Below are 16897 nucleotides of genomic sequence, written 5' to 3' on the forward strand. Positions count from 1 at the left end.
TGGCAGCTCCCATCACTTCATTTGAACTTTCCTCTCTCAGCCTAAATCTCCCGGAAGTTTTTTCTCTCCAGTCCCCCTTGTCTGGACAGACACATCGGCACTTCAGCCCCTGCAGCCTCCTCTGACGTAGCTCTCACCACATGGAGAGTGCGAGGCAGGGCCAGGACGCTCCCTGCTGCCTATTCCCAGCGATGCTGGGGGCGTAACCTCCACGATGCATCACTCTCTGGCCCGGCCCCGGGATGCCTTGCTTCTGCTCTCCGGAGGACTCCCGGCCGCACTCTCCCTCCTCCCCCTCGCTTAGTGTGGTTTAAAAGGACGCTATCAAAGTTATCAGGCCAACAAACTGGCCCTGCCAGGATCACGGGCAGAGCTGGGTTACATGCACGTACACCCTTCCTGCGGGGCGCCCGTCTGCTCCAGCACTACGTGCCGGCAGTTCAGAGCCTGGTCCAGGAAGCACTGCACAGTCCCACGCTTGCACCAAGCGGCGTTCTTAAGCCATGAGGAGGATGCGAATGTGGAGAGTGGGGGCGTCCCTGCGCGATGAGCCCATGGAGCAGCATGGAGCAGCTCTCCCGGGGAGCGCTCGCCTCCAGACGCCTCTTCCAGCTGAATCAATGTCAGGCCTGCGTGCAACCTCCTCCCCCCCAGCCCACTCCAGTGCTGTCACCCGGGACGGTTTGCCTGCTGTGCATCTAATGAGGGTTTAACGCCTGCCTCTTATCGGGATGATTGCATTTTCATTGCACTTCCGTGGCTCCCGCCGCGCCTTGGCAGGGGCAGAGGGTGCCGTACAAACACCGTTATAAGGACGAGGAGGATTATTAATAAACCGTTATGAAGCAAGCAGCCAAAGTGGAGACAGGGGAATAGTGCCCTGACCCTGGATACGGTTAGAAGTCAGCCTGGAAATTGAGTCTCATTGAGAACACTACCTGAGAGTGCTGCTCACAGAGTCTGAATACAGGACTAAGGCACAACGTGGGAATGGGGGTGTCACTGCTGAGACTAATAACCCATCACTGCTAATCCCCCAATCCCGGGCACTGTACTGTAGCCATCTCAGTTCCAGGAGTTGCCAGGATCCATGCCCAGGCAGTACACCCCTCTCTGAAACTGGGAGCTGCCCGTCCCCTGTCCCAGGCACTATACCTCCCTCTGAGCCTGGGAGTTGCCCATCTTCTCTGCCAGGCAGTACACCCCTCTCTGAGCCATGAGCTGTCTGTCCCAGGCAGTACACCCCTCTCTGAGCCCGGGAGCTGCCAGGATCTAGGCCCAGGCAGTACACCCCTCTCTGAGCCCGGGAGCTGCCCAACCCCAATACTAGGCAAGGGTACATTCCCTGATCTCAGGAGCTGCTCCAATCCCAGCTACTAACCCCTCCCCCTTCAGACTCCAAGACTTGCCGATCCTCAACCCCACGCACTAAACCTCTCCCCAATCCCAGCAGAGGCCACAAACCTGGCCTCCCTCGGGCATCTCCCTCCCGGAGCCCAGGTGCTGAGCACTCATGCGGGGTACCCCCTCTGCAGAGGCAGCGGCAGCGATGGGCACTGCTGGAGGCTCAGCCGCTGGGAGAACGGAGCGGGTACGTTTTGTTCTCAGTGCCCCTTGCCCCTGGTGTTTATTCAGCAGAAAGAGAGGAGGAAAGAAAAACAGGGACGTGGTCTTGAGACGAGAGGGAGGCCCCAGCATGGGCCAACACTGATGGCTCCCTCCTCCCTTGGCCTGCCTAATGACCATCCGGCTCACGCTTCTCTCACTCTACGTACCGGCCCAGAACCCCCCATTCCCACTACAGTCCCCACATGCCTGGCTGGCTCACGACGACTGGACGATAGCCCCAGGACATACCATCTTCCTCAACGAATCCGCATCTCCCTTGTGCCATGGCCAACCCAGACCAAAGGGCCTTTCCTCCCATGGGCCAGGCCCACACATCCTACCCGAGGGCTAACCCCTAGTCGCTGGCTGGATCTTAGCTCGTCTTTGCATCGTTCCACACCAAGCTATGAATCCCCTTGCTCCTTTTTTAATATGCTACGCTAGCCGCATGCACATGAATGCCCATTTTTCATTTCCCATCGAGCCAGGAGTTTAGCTTATTTTATTACATATTTTTCCCCTTCCTTGAATCCAATAGGGAGCCAAATATATTAGTAGAGCACAAGGAATTTTATTAAATGCACGAGGCCCCAAAGTTCAATCCCCCTGAAAGAACAAAGCATTAAGTTATTTGTTGAGATTCCAAAAGCCAAAGAGTGAAGCTGAAATATTTCCCCAATCAATTTCACTCACAAGACTGGCTCCCCATCACTGCCAGCAACACAATTACCCCGGTTAATATCACCCCTGGACTATATCAATGCCAAACAAGTCCAGGGTTTATACCAGCCAAGATCAATTGCAATATTCACAGCTTTAAAGGGATGCTGACAAGGTCAGAAGGCCTGAAATCTGACATGCTGGATTTTTTCCCCTTTGGTTTTTTTTTCCCCACAAGACCCACATATCACTCCTCATATGATTTTTATTCCAAAACAAATGTTTTAATATGCTGCTTCAGAGGTGAAGCTTGGGCTTCAGGTTAGGGCACTTGCATGGGACCCAAAAGACCTGCCACAGACTTACTGCATGATCTTGGGCAAGTCACTTAAGCTCTCGGTGCCTCGGCTCCCTGCCTGTGAAAAGGGGCTAATATACTTCCTTTCTGCCCCAGTTGATCTGTTTAGAGTAGACGCTCTTCACACAGGCTCTCTCACCCAGCACAATGGGGTCCTGATCTTGAGCAGGGCCACCAAGTGCTACCATAATAATAATTGTATTTAAAAAAAATAACCGCTGCCAGAAGCAAGAGCAACCCTACAATAATAAACCAGAATGCACCTCCCTCATGATCAACCCTACAATAAGAAACCAGAAATGCACAACCTCGCCTTCATGAGCAACCACGCAACCACAAAGCATTCTTCACAGCCCGGAATTCACGAGCAACCCTACAATATCAAACCAGTGTGTGGCGTCCCAACCTCAGTGCAACACAGAAATAGAAACGCCAGTCTGCTGAGCACAAGTGATTGGGAGGTACAGTGGGAGTCTTACCTTTGCGGGCGATCCGAATGCAGTTCAGCCTGGTCTCCTGCAGAGAGAGAAAAGATCGGGAGGCTCAGAGTCCAGCGGGGACATGAAAACGAGGTCCTCTTCGATTGCTCTGCTTTTAACGGGGAAGCTAGGACAAAACTTGGCCAGTCAGCCCGCTGAGCCTTTTCACAATAAAGCACTGGGTCCCTTTTCACATGCTGCTGGCTGACGCACCTGGCATACTCGGTACCTATGCCAATGGGCGTCCCTGATATGCCAAGATGTCCGGTGTTTAATTGTCAATCCATCAGCCTTCCCTACATTATCCTCTCTGAGCCCAAGCACAGGGATTCCGACAACGCCCTGAAGCCTCTAGCCCATGCAGAAGGAAAGCCCTGAACTGAGCCCCAGGGATGGGCTAGATGGGAGGGTCCCAGACGGACTAATCCACTTTGATTTTTGTGACCTATCATCTGGGCTTCTGACCATCATTCAGTGGGAAATGGGATGATCTGATGGTAACGCAGGTACAGAGCCTAGGCTCTGAATTCAACAGGGCAAAGAAGAACAGCCCTGGGCCAGCCTTTATTGGGGAGTTCTTATACTAGGGCCGGGTGGAAATGTTCTGTTGCATGGAAAGATGGGTTTTCAACTAAACAAAATGTTTTGCAAAAAAGTGACCACTTCCTGTGGAAATCTTCAAATTTTTCACTAATGTCCCAAAACTGAAATATTTTGGCCCCAAACCAAAATATTTCAACTTGGAAACACTGCTGTGGTGCCTCATGGGAGTTGTAGTTCCGTTGCCTCATGTGCCCATTCCCTTCCATGGGCACTGCTCCACAGCTGGACTACATCACCTAGGATGCACCATGGCCAGGGACTCCCACGGTGGACTGCCTCCGTCCACGGTGTATCATGGGAGGTGTAGTCTGACCAGGGAGCCTGACCTATAGGTGAGAATGGAAGCATGAGGAAGGATCTGCAGATGACATGATGCAATTCTTAGCAGGGAGCTGCAGGCAGGAGGCTGCAGCATCAGCAGCCAGCCAGGCTGGATGGGTGGCCTGGGCTGTTTAATGGCAGTTCAGCCTCCCAACTCCTCCTCCCCGATAAAGATCACTCTCTGGACAGCTGTGCATACCAAGTTGCTGATCAGAGCTGTCCCAGGAAGGGGGACTACTTTAAACCGCCCTCCCAATGCCCTGTGAAAGCAGCATTATTATTCAGATCCACGTTTTCAGTCCAAATTTGTGCCTCAGACGAGTTCTCCAGGGAGCTCACGAACAATCACATTGTTACCTAAACAACATTCCCTCTAATGACAGAGCAGAGCCAGTCACTACAAAAAAAAAGAAAAAGCACTGGATTCTCCCGCTGACACTCGTCTTGATCTTTTCAGGAATGAGGTGCTACTCAGATCGAGCGAGAGGGGAAAAATTTGACCTGACTTTTTTGTTGTCGTTGTAAAGTACCTCAAATGTACCCTAAATAATCATTCATCTGATACAGGAAGTGCCATCTGGCCAACGTGATGATGCAGAGAAAGGTGGAGGGAACGCAGCTCCCGTCTGAACGGATAGCAGGCTTTTTAAGAAGTTCTAAAGCAAATCCTGGGATTTCTTACAATGTTGGGGGAGTTAAAGTAATTAATATAACCACTTGCAAACACCACCAACAAAAAATGCTGCTTTAGAACAGCTCTGAGGGACAACATTTTCTTTCTGTTTTTGTCCTGGGCTCGCCTGAGATACCAGAGCATCTCATGGAACTACCTCATCCAGTCTTACACCAAAGTCGTATTCAACTCAGCTTGGCCCACCTGGGTCTTACGCTCCACAAATTAAGCAAAATAGTCTTTTTTGACTCGACAAAAAGATGCAGTCAGCGTTAGGCCTGGCCAGGCCAGGATTCCTGGGTTAAGTTTTTAACCGCATGCCAGCTTTATTCAGAATTGGCCCCTGGAAGAAGCAGCCAGCCCTTTTTATCCTGCCTGCTGGGCCCTGATTGGTTTCTGCCAGCTCCCAACCCTTCTAGCCACTGGAGGACTGATACTCATTGGTTCTACCCGCAGCTGATCCTGGGTGGCCTTTCTAGGCAGTTCCTGGAGGATTAAACTTGGTGCTCTTTTTCACCAAAAGGACACTCTGTTTGGGTGGGGTGCGCCAGAGTGGTGGGGGGCAGCAAACTCCTAGGACACCCCATCACAGTTGTTTTCCCCTTTATAGGTGACTTTATATGTGCAGTACAACAGGATCCATAGGTGATTCTATTCTGTGCTGCATAGGTTCTTATACCACCCTTAGCCCATAGCATCTGAGCCCCTCCTGGTTGCGCATTAAGCCACGTGAGTAACATCTGTCCCGGGTGGGTCATTCACTCTCCTCCTCTCCCCGGGGAGGAAGTGAGTGAGCAGTGAAGTCCTTCAGGATAACCGGAGTTATAAGTGAGGCTTTGTAGGCAAGACGGGAATGAAACATGCAGTGCCAAAGCTGTCTGTGCATGACGCTGATGGAATTACACCTGCCGTGGCCTGAGCTTACCACGTGTTACTGATATGACATTCCAGGGTGCGGTTTTCAAAGGTGCCAAGGGGATTTGGGCACTCAGGCCTAGATCCTCAAAGCTATTTAGGCACCTAACTCCCATGGGGAGCTTGAAAAATCTCAGTCCCAACCTCTAACCTGCCTGGACCCCAATTCTGCTATCTGATGCTCACAGCCCAACCTGTATAGAGTCTGCACAGAGTCCCTTTCATGTCAGTGCAACCTCCCTCCGGGCAAAGGATCCGCACACATGGATCAGATGGCAGGATCAGGGCCTTGGCCTGTTTGAATCCAAGTTCTCTTGCCCTAATGTATCACTCCACTTCCCCCACCCGCTGGTGGCGGCAGGGTGAGGCCATGCACATACCTAACAGGGACTGACCCTGGTTCCAGTGAAGCCAGTGGCAAAACTCTCATTAATCTCCATGGGAGCATAATCAAACACATTGAGAAAATGATAAGGGAAGTTACCCCCCTAACAAACATACACTGGAGAGACAGGATCTCACCAGGGATTGCTGAGACAACCAGGGTCTGACTCGGAGGCTGCTTCAGAGAAACAAATCCAACAAACCAGCCCCCTTCGATTTTTGTTCTGTCCGGATTTTGACCTGCAAGCCACCATCCCAAAGGGTGGTGAGCGCAAAACTTGGGAGCACAATGACCTCCATTGGGAGCGCAACACATTTATTTGGACTTTGCAACTCTCCCTGAACATACAGTAAAACAACTTCCAATTGGTGCCACCAACTAAAATGCCTCCCTTGCAATGAGGAGGGAACTGGGCACAAAGGCTGAAGATGTAGCTGCTGACGCCCTTTGAAAATCTGGCGTGGGATGTCTCCCATTCCCCACGCACCCCCCAGCGAGCCACATGCTCCAGGTCCTACCCCCATCACCCGAGCGGAGGTGCCAGCATTCGTGGCCGTTCCCACTCAGGAACACCCTGGCACCAATCCCTGCCCCGGAGGCAGCTACTCACCCCTTTCAGGTTGCTCATGGCCTGGAAGTAGATGAGATACGCCTTCTTGGGCTCCAGCGGGGGGTTCCAGTACCCGCTGTACGTCTGGTTGTCCCCGACGGTGAAGGGCTTGGCTTCGGGGAGGCTGTTGGGAGGCAGCTCGGCCCCGAAGTAGTGCACGGAGCCCCGGGACACGGCGTCGTCAAAGGTCAGCGGCACCGGGAAGCAGTCCTGGCCCCCCAGCTCCCGCTTCATCTTCTTGGGCCGGTCTTCCTCCACGATGACTTGGTAGGTGCTGGACACGTGAGGCGGGGAGGGGGAAGGCAGAGACAAGAAAGGACGTGAGCCCGGTAGGAGTTTGGCTTTAAAATGAAGAACTGCCTCTCCCCTGTCTCATGGCAGTCCGGGGACCACACTCACAGCCCCCCGCATCAGCCCGGGTGGTGGGAGAAAGGCAGCTTGTGGCTACAATGCACCCCGGGGACATGCTCGGCCTGTAACTCCAGACTGGGGACCAAGCTGGTCAGCTGCAGCACGTGCGTGCGAGTGGATTCGATTAAGGAGCTATTTCTATGCATTGAGCAGAGAAGGCAGAAGCACAAACACTGATTATTTTTGTATCCATACGAAAGAAGAGACTTATTGGATGTATTACAATGAACATTCATTTATGCAAATTAGTTGTGGCCACAGGGCACCTGGCATGTTGGCATTGAGCCTCCTGACAAAGCTAAGCCTGAGGACCCTGCCCTACTCCCTTGTAACTGGCTGGCAGCGTTTGCCTGAAACTCCCCACTACTCTATTGGCAGGTGCTGATCTGCTGGCAAAGAGCTGAATGGGTTCTGCTGACTCGTTGAGGCGGGAGACTTGCCACCTCATCTGGATGTAAGGTAGGCGCTGAGGAGAGAGGATCTAGGGTGTGGGCTGAGCAGTCTTGAGGGAGGAGCTCTAAGAACAGGATTATGCTGCTCTTTCTGTTATCTTACTCATTTCTTTGTTAATAAAACCAAGATCATAAACCCCAGGAAGAGGTGCGTCTGACAAAGTGGTTATTCACCCACGAAAGCTTATGCTCCAATACATAAGGTGCCATAGGACTCTTTGTTGCTTTTCCCAGGAAGAGGGTGAGTTTGGAGTCTACCTACTGTGAGGATCATGTTTCAGAACAGCTTGGGAAAGGCACCTGCTTGCACCACTGTCCTAAAAAAGCCACATTCCCATGTGAAAAATCCAGGGAAGGAATCTTTCCAACTTGAGAAAACATCTTGTGTGCAGAACAACCTCCAAGCCTGCTAAGTGCCTTTAAATCAGGCTCCCTCCCCTACAGGAAGGAATGCGCTCTGGATATAATTAAAGGTGCCATCTCAGATGATGTTTATTGCATTCTATATCCCTGTATTACTCAGCCCAGGTCACTAAGAGCAACATATCGAGATGAGCTCTTGAGTGACTGCAGTCTTCGTGGGCAGATCTCTTCCACTCAGACACGTACAGCCCCCAGATCTATTAAAACCACCTCTTTAATAACACCTAATCAGAGCCAATCTTTTCCCTCCTGAGTGTGTGTTGTTGGGTACAGCTATAGGCAGAGGAAGATTAGGGATTTGTGAGGCCCTGGGCCAGAGCAAGGGGGTGCCCCTCACCACCCCTTCCACCTGTAGTACCCCCCAACCCTCCCCCCCAGTGTTCCTGCCAGGGAGCGGGGGAAGCCCCCGTACCCGATCCCACTCCCCGACCCCACTCCCCAACAGGACTGCCGGGCGGGCAGAGCGGGGTGGGGTGCAGAGGCACCCATTTTTTTGCCCCCTCCCCTCCCCCATTGTCTGAGGCCCCTGGGCACAGGCCCCATTGGCCCAGGGGCTAATCCGTCACTGGCTGTAGGTTTTAATGACCACATCCTGCTGCCAGAGCAAGGCCGTGGAATTTGATGGGCAGGTGGGGCCTGGGTTATGGGTTTCCCTTGGAGAAATTCAGCACTGATGGCACAGAGCAGGAAGATATGAGGAGGTGGGAAAGGAGTTTGTTGGTTCTGAATATATTGGCAGAGTCTTCAGAGCTGATTCTGGATGGCTCATGACTGACAGCATTGCCAGCAGATCGAGGGACGTGATCATTCCCCTCTATTCGGCATTGGTGAGGCCTCATCTGGAGTACTGTGTCCAGTTTTGGGCCCCACACTACAAGGATGTGGAAAAATTGGAAAGAGTCCAGGGGAGGGCAACAAAAATGATTAGGGGTCTGGAACACATGACTTATGAGGAGAGGCTGAGGGAACTGGGATTGTTCAGTCTGCAGAAGAGAAGAATGAGGGGGGATTTGACAGCTGCTTTCAACTACCTGAAAGGGGGTTCCAAAGAGGATGGATCTAGACTGTTCTCAGTGGTACCAGATGACAGAACAAGGAGTAATGGTCTCAAGTTGCGGTGGGGGAGGTTTAGGTTGGATATTATGAAAAACTTTTTCACTAGGAGGGTGGTGAAGCACTGGAATGGGTTACCTAGGGAGGTGGTGGAATCTCCTTCCTTAGAGGTATTTAAGGCCCGGCTTGACAAAGCCCTGGCTGGGATGATTTAGTTGGGAATTGGTCCTGCTTTGAGCAGGGGGTTGGACTAGATGACCTCCTGAGGTCCCTTCCAACCCTGACATTCTATGATTCTATGACATTCTGCTCACTGGGAGATCTTACAGGTTTCTGCATTCGGAGGCCAGAAGGGCCCATTGTGCTCATCTTGTCTCACCTCCTGCAGAGCACAGGCCAGAGGCGCTGACCCAGACATCAGCAGTACCAACGCCTCTGGGAAATAAGCAAAGCAAAGGGATTTGCCAGGCAGCATGTCGCTCCCTGCTCCCTTCCCTGCACTGGTCACGGGGGGCGCAGGCACCCCCAAGCCCAGTTTATATTGGCCACCGAAGGCTAGTGTGTGCAGCCTGTATTTGGGGAGCATTTACTCACTCGAGTGGCCCCACCGACACCAGCAAGACGGTTTGCGTGGGTCCAGTGTGAATACGGGTGGCGCAATCTGGCCCAGGTGGGCTATGATGGATGGCGAATGCCCCTGGGCAGACAGCTTCAGACGGAGCAGGACCGATCCCTGGACTCCATCCGGAACTCAAACCGAGCACCCGACAGTGGGGCAGAGCTCCTCTCCCAGCACCGCCAAGCCGGCCCGGAGCAGCAGTCGTGGCATCTGCCGCGACTTAAAGCCCCGTTTTCAGAGCAAAGCAGCTGAGGGATCCGAGCTACCCACGAGAAGGATCCAAACCCTGAGGGGGCTCCCGTAAGCCAAACCTTTGGAGGCTTCACCCCCCTGCAACTGCAAAGCATTAGAGCCAGCAGTTTCCAAAGCAAGGGGTCTGAACTGGGTGGAGGGATGAGCCGAGAACAGTAAACAACAGAGCTCCCGCAGCTACCTCTCGGCCCGAGCCAAGTGGTCCCGGGACAGCACACCTCTAGTAATCCGCCCTCCTTGTCAAGGTGTCACCTGTTTATAGGCAGCCAGGTACTGAGCAGATTGCCAGTAATTCGCAGACTCACGCATGCCTCGTGCTAATATGGCTCGGTGGCAAAGTGGTCTTTAATGGTCCGTGAATCCCCAAGCAAAAGAAAAGGCTATCAGTTGCCACAGGACTTTACAGGGACTTAATATAAAAGAAAGAAAAAAGAAGCTAGAAAGGGGAAAAAGGAGATTGCTCTGTGCTAGCTCGCGTGGACGCGGTGCCTTCTCTCCGGGTCAGGACCTAGGGCGCACAGACAGCTCGCACACACAGGGAATGCACTTCCTTGCATACAAGAGTCTAAGAGTCCTCCGGGTGGACCCCTACCTGATGGGGGCCCCTCTGCCCTGCGCCGGCCTCAGCAGCACTGTGATGGTGCTCTCCGACTCGCTCAGAGGCGACGGCATGTCCCCGTAGTCGAAGCTGGGAGCTGGAATGGAAGCAGAAGCAGGGGTGACTATTTTTGAACACGCACGCAGTGAGCTACCATCCCAAGGGGGCCGGCACCAGCTCTGACAGTTCCAGGGCCGTACCAGGGAGAGGCTACCGGAAAGGCCAGTCTGGCATTAGGTGTTTGTCGGCTAAGCAGTACCAGCGGTCAGTTTCCCATTGGATTTTATGAATGATATTTTTGCCTACTTGTAGCACTTTTCATCCGAGGATTTCAAAGCACTTTACTGGCTGAGTTTACCGCCCTCCTGTGCAGAGGATCATTAGTCTACAAATGGGGAAACTGAGGCACAGAGTGGCTAATGGCTTTGCCTGAGATCAGACCACAAGTACAGGGAGTCGGTGACCATGCCAGGAATAGCCTGCAGGAGTCCTGACTCCCATCCCCTCCTCTCCTCATGATGCCGATTCCCTCCCAGTACTAATCGCAGAAACAGAATATCAGAATTGTAGCAACCCAACTCCACTCTGAGGTCTGTAACCTTTGCAAGTGAATGACGTTAATTACACAGTATGTCCCTGGAACAGAACTCTGTCCGAGGGAAATTGGCTCCTGCGCTTATCCACAGAGGTCCAAGCAAAGCCAAGAAGTTTGTTTCAAAGCAGGGCGTCCTGATCTTGAGCCAGGATTCCGGTCCACTGACTTGATGTGTGCCTCTGCGAGCCCTGCAGTCCCCCTCGCGGAAGTCTCTGAGGGCTCTTCCTGAGCCCACAGCAACTACATGAAGCAGTATCGTGCTCGTGCTTGGAGGACAGCGCTCGGAGTCAGGACTCCTGGGTTCTATTCCGAACTCTGTCACCGATTCATTGTTGGACTGTGGGCAAGTCATTTAAAAGCACCGTGCCTCAGTTTCTCCGTCTGTAAAATGGCTCGCCTCTACGGGGAGCTGTGAGGTGAAATTCATTATCCTGTAGATGAAAGAGGTTGTCTGAGGGCCAGTTATAGCCTGGGCTGACGGGGTGTGGTGCACTTGCAATGCCTGCTGACTGGCTTAGAGCAAAGGCCAGTCGATGTGCATGAGCCAGTCTGGAGCCAGGTCCAAATACCTACGGGTTTCCTTCCACTCTTACAGAGGTGAGCCTGGAACTCCAGGAACGAACCCCCCAGGATGGTGGGGAGGTTTAGAACCCCCCACCTCTATACTGGGCCAAACCAGCATCTGAGATCCCAGCACCCCCTGAGCTTCACGCTGATTGTGATCGGCTTCAGCCCTTCACCTCCTGGGCTCTGACAAACCTGCTGCTTTCTGATTGCATGGACGGGCTAGTTCACTAAGAATGGCAGGGAGGGTGCGTCTACACTGCACACTGCGCCACGACAGCGGGACCTGGCTTTGTGCACTCAGTGTTTCCAAGCCCGTGCTTGAGCATCCACACTGGGGTTACAACTGCTGGACCCTGACTCTCACAGCCCTGCTAATGTGGCCATGCTGCACTACGCAGCCCTTCTGACCCGGGTCTGTGGTTTGAACTGTGTCCACACTGCAAAATGCCAGGGCTTGGCCCTGAGCCTCAGCAGGACTGACCCTCCCCCAGCAGGCTTCTAGGACCCGGGTCCTGCGCGCTTGCAGACCCGAGTCAGACTGATTTGTGTGTGGATGGAAGTGGGGCTTGGGCTCAAGACGAAGCCAGGGCCTGGACTTAGTGTAGACAATACTCTCAGACACCCAGTGACCTGGCCAGCTTGTGTGTGTCTCACAGGGTATGTCACAGGGATAATAATATTCGTGGCAGTGGAGTACATTAAGAATAATGGGTTTTAAAGTCTCGATCAGTGTTGCCAACTCTGGTGATTTTATCATGAGCCCCATGGCAGCTGGTGTCTTTCTTAAATCCCCATCTCTTGGAGTCAGGGGGTGATAAAAGAATCGCAGCTTTCAATTAAAAAAATAACGTTTCTAGCCCTCCTGGCTGTGGAGAAAAGCTGTAAAACGTGACCCCCTCGGCCCAGCAACCAGAAGGCAACAAAGAACCCAATATTATCATCCATTAAAATCTCACAACGTTTAAAGCCATTGCTTGATTTTGGAGGCCTGACTCACGATTTCTGAACCCTTTGGGGGTATGTCTACACTACGGGATTAATCCGAATTTAGATAATTCGAATTTGGGAAACAGGTTGTATAAATTCGATTGTGCGCGGCCACACTAAGCACATTAATTCGGTTTTTAACCACATTAATTCGGTGGTGTGCGGCCACACTACCCCATTAATTTAACCACATTAATTCGGTGGTGTGCGGCCACACTAACCCTAATTCGAATTAACAAAATCGATTTTGGCGCTACTCCGCTCGTCGAGGTGGAGTACAGAAATCGATTTTAAGTGCCCTTTAATTCGAATTAACTGGCTCTGTAGTGTGGACGGGTGAAGGGTTAATTCGGATTAACGCAGCTAAATTCGAATTAAAGTCGTAGTGTAGACCAAGAGTGGGCTGGCGATGCTGTTAAATTCATTCGGTGTAATGCAGGAGTGACGACAGCTGAGGAAGATGGGGCCTGGTCAGGACGTGGATGGGAGCTGATGGAAAGATTGCTCAGGAAGTGGGGGTGGTGATCCATGCAGCAGGGGGTGCTTTCCGACTCATCTAGTATTGAGCCGATCCCCCTGCGCGGTACTCGGAAGCACGGTGTTGTGGAGGTGCTGTCCTTTGCACGAGGCAAGAAAAAAACAAGGTCATAGGAACTCGTGTTTGTGAAAATCCCATAGTGTTTTGCACAAGTTAGGGCGTTAACCAGAGTGTCCTGGCAAAATTCCGGCTCAGCCAGTTATGTTCTACCTCTTATTTCTCCCTAGTACCATAGTCTTCTTTGCTTCCTGTCCTCAACTGCCCTGCTGCTGTGTGCTATTGACACAGTGGCCTCGTTCCAGCCTGGCGGCGGTAGCATTTCAGAGACGGGGGGAGGGTTTGCCACGATTCCAGAGTGTGCGAGGCATGTCGGGTTCCTTTGGGATGAGCGGCACTGCACAGATGGGAGGCGCTCATCATTAACTCGCAGTGCTGCGAGGAGTGGAAATGCATCTCCCAGTGACATCCTCCGGCTGACCCCCTGTCCTCCTCTCGCTGTCTGCAGCCCCTGATTCATTAGCAGTGGAGGGGATCCAGGTGACGCTGGTTTGCAATTCCTGTGCCCCCATTAGGAAACATCTCACCCCATTCAGAGCTGTTAACAGTTACCCATAGCCGTTAGCAAACAGCCCTAAGTACTGCATGGCTTGTTAATGAAGACCAATTAATCCCTCAATTGTGCATTTCCAACAGTGGTTGTTTCATTGCTGTAATCTCCCGCCAGCAAGTGCAGTCATTGCTGCGTTATGGGATCATCCAGAAGATACACGCTTGTTTCTCCTCGGGGGCGCCAGCCTCCCTCAGCAGCGTTGGCTAGAACTGCTGCAGCTCCTAACACACTCGCAGAAGGTGCCTGGTTACACAAAATCCCTGGATTCAACTGCCTGGGCCATGGGGTAGCTGTGTACGAGTCCTAGTGACTCAGCCCCCCAGCGGTGGCACAAACCCGCCCTCGCGGGCCTTGAGTGGCTGATCCTCCAGGGAAGGGAAACCATGTGAGTGCCAGGCATTGGTAGACATAACCAGCTCCAGTGCCGGCCCAGAAGACAGCTCCATGGCCGGGCAGCGCCACTCCCGTGCATGCCTCGGGGTGAGGCAGATACCAGCGCACTTAGCCGGACCACGCCCTTTGGCAGAGATGGAATTCGGCCCAGAAACTCCATGCTGAGCCTTTCTCAGGTAGCCAACGGGCTGACGTCTCGGAGGCGAGGGGTCAAGGGGCTATTTGATCCAAGCGGTTCCCAGTGCCGGCACCCCGAGAGGCGCTCCATGAACACAGAACGAGAGGGGTGGCAAGACGTATCCCCGAGGGCCACTGGATACAAGGGCCTGCGGGGTGGAGGAGCAGCAGCTCCCCAGCATCATTCTCTGGGGCCTTTCGGAGAAAGAAGGAGGAAGCCCAATGGAGGGGCTGCCCACCCACTCTCAGGGGCGTCACTACCTCACGTTCACTGGTAACAAGGGCTGCTGAGGGATGTGACAGAACCAGTATGGACACTGGGTTTGGTCCACTGGCAGGAGCCGTCAGCCATCAAGATGAGCACCATCTCCCATCCATCCCTGCCCTGTACTGGTGGAACGCCAGAGCGGCTCAAAGAAATAAAGAAATTAAAGAAATTAATGGAGATATCCCATCTCCTAGAACTGGAAGGGACCTTGAAAGGTCATCGAGTCCAGCCCCCTGCCTTCACTAGCAGGACCAAGTACTGATTTTGCCCCAGATCCCCAAGTGGCCCCCTCAAGGATTGAACTCACAACCCTGGGTTTAGCAGGCCAATGCTCAAACCACTGAGCTATCCCTCCCCCCAAGAGAGGCACATCATTAACTTGCGCTGCTGCGAGGAGTGGAAATGCATCCAAGTAGGTTTTGCATCTCCCAGTGACATCCTCCGGCTGACACAGAGAACCTCTCTGTCCCCTGATCCCCTGTCCTCCTCTCGCTGTCTGCAGCCCCGATTCATTAGCAGTGGAGGGGATCGAGGTGCCGCTGGTTTGCAATTCCTGTGCCCCCATTAGGAAACATCTCACCCCATTCAGAGCTGTTAACAGTTACAGTCAAGCAGCTACGCATTGCTGGAGCCACCTAAAGGAGATGAGATCTTTGCAAACAAGTGGAGATAAAACCTTCCTGCCACCCCAAGACATGGGGGACACTGGAGGTGCTGTGTATGCTACTACCAAAAAAAAAAACTTTGGGAAAAGTCTTAGAACAACTTATTGGGCCCGTTTCTTCTGCCCCTCAGCACGTAAAGCCCGGAGCCTTACTCACCCTGGCTGGAACTTTCCGCTCAGCTCCCACGGTCGGGATGGGATTTTTAAGAGCTTGTCTCCCATTCAGCTAGCTAGCCGAGCAGCCAGAGTTTCAGAAGAGCCCCACGTGTTGGGTGCAGACCAGCTGCTGAACTGGTCTGACAATCTGGCCCCAATGGGAGCTTCCGAGAGCAAAGGTCTTGGGAAAATGCCAGCCCAGGAATGCAACTGTGCGGCGCTCAGAGGGCAAGAACTAACGCGTGGGGAAACGCCTACAAAGCTTGCCTCCAATAGCTTGTCCAGGTATAAAAACATCCCCACGCTAACCTCTCTCCTTGCAGTTCTCAAAGCGTGTGCCAGACGCCTTTGGCAAATGGAAACCTCATTCCCCTTGGCAAGCGGTACAAGACTAAAACTACAGCACTTTCAAGCTGCCCAGAAAAGCGGTTGTTGGACTGAACACGGCCTGACCCAGGCCTCCGGCAGGGACAGCCGAAGTCCCAGTGGGGTGCGTTAGCAGGGGATGTGGTCCCAGGCATGTGACACAGTTATTTATCACCCGCCTCTCCAGCTCATCGCAGGAACTTCGGTGCCAATCTCTCCCTACTTACCCCCGCTATAAAAGCCTGTCCTTGGTGCCGGGAAGCTGTTTGGATGCTGAGCAGCAGCAGAGCTGAAGACCATGCACCATCTAACAAGATGCACAGTCCTCCCCAGCACAGACAGGGTCTCTTATCTCTTCCACCTCAGACACCAGTTCTCACTCTGGCAAATAATATCGGTTCTCCGAGCCCATTTGAGGAGCGCTGCAGGGCCGGCAGCCGCGTTCCATTTCTCCTCCTGCTGCCCACCTCCGGCTAACGGATTCCACCAGGGCCGCTCCAGTGAGCTAGGAAATGTGTTCCACCAGCACCCCAGCTCGGGTCTGGTGTAATGTAAACAAGGCGGCTCGGGGACCGCAGTGCAACTCAATTACCCAGCAGGGCTGTTTTCCATTTGAATTCTGACTGCGGGGTAGCCGGGGGAAGGGGGAGGGGATCGTCGGAGCATGAAGAATCCATTTCAAGGGAAGGCGTATTTACCGGTGCGAGCCCAGTGGTAGGCGGAGGAGGAGGGCGCGAAGAGACCCTGATTGTGCACTGTCAGTCTCCAGCTAGGGCTGACGCCCATCCTGACTGTCACCGAGCAGCCTGGCTTCTGACGTCTCTCTTGCCTCCTGGACAGGCCGTGCAGATTCCTGTCAGATCAGGTATTAGCACAGTGGGGAAGCGGCTGCCGGTGCACGGGGCATGGGGGAAGAGGGTTCATTGAGGGTGCTGTGGACAGGCAGGACGGGGTGCCCAGAATAGGAGATGGAGGAATTTCTCTTTGTGCAGCTAGTCACCAGTTCAAATCCAAGCCAGAGGGGCACTGAACATTGGCCGAGAGCCACTGCGTGCCGTGGGTGGAGTGAGGCAGTGGGCTCCGTCTAGTTCTTAGCGGAGAGATAGTCACAGCACCGAGTGGCCAGCTTTTTGGCAGCCCAAACCGAGAGGCTGAT

At 53.2% G+C, this 16897-nt stretch overlaps 1 protein-coding gene across 1 annotated transcript in view; it reads right to left on the bottom strand.

Moving 5' to 3' along the window:
• Positions 1-16897, bottom strand: part of PTPRU (protein tyrosine phosphatase receptor type U) — a 267462-nt gene that overhangs the window by 75846 nt on the left and 174719 nt on the right. Inside the window, exons 11-13 of the mRNA XM_026657076.2 lie at positions 10415-10517; positions 6613-6886; positions 3106-3142 (exon numbers count right to left, since the gene is read on the bottom strand). Of these exons, the coding sequence (XP_026512861.1) occupies positions 3106-3142; positions 6613-6886; positions 10415-10517 (414 nt within the window). The remainder of the gene's footprint in view (positions 1-3105; positions 3143-6612; positions 6887-10414; positions 10518-16897) is intronic.

The sequence above is a fragment of the Terrapene carolina genome, unplaced genomic scaffold (genome assembly GCF_002925995.2).
Source record: "Terrapene carolina triunguis isolate 2854851 unplaced genomic scaffold, T_m_triunguis-2.0 Scaffold236, whole genome shotgun sequence".
NCBI classification, from domain to species: Eukaryota; Metazoa; Chordata; order Testudines; family Emydidae; genus Terrapene; species Terrapene triunguis.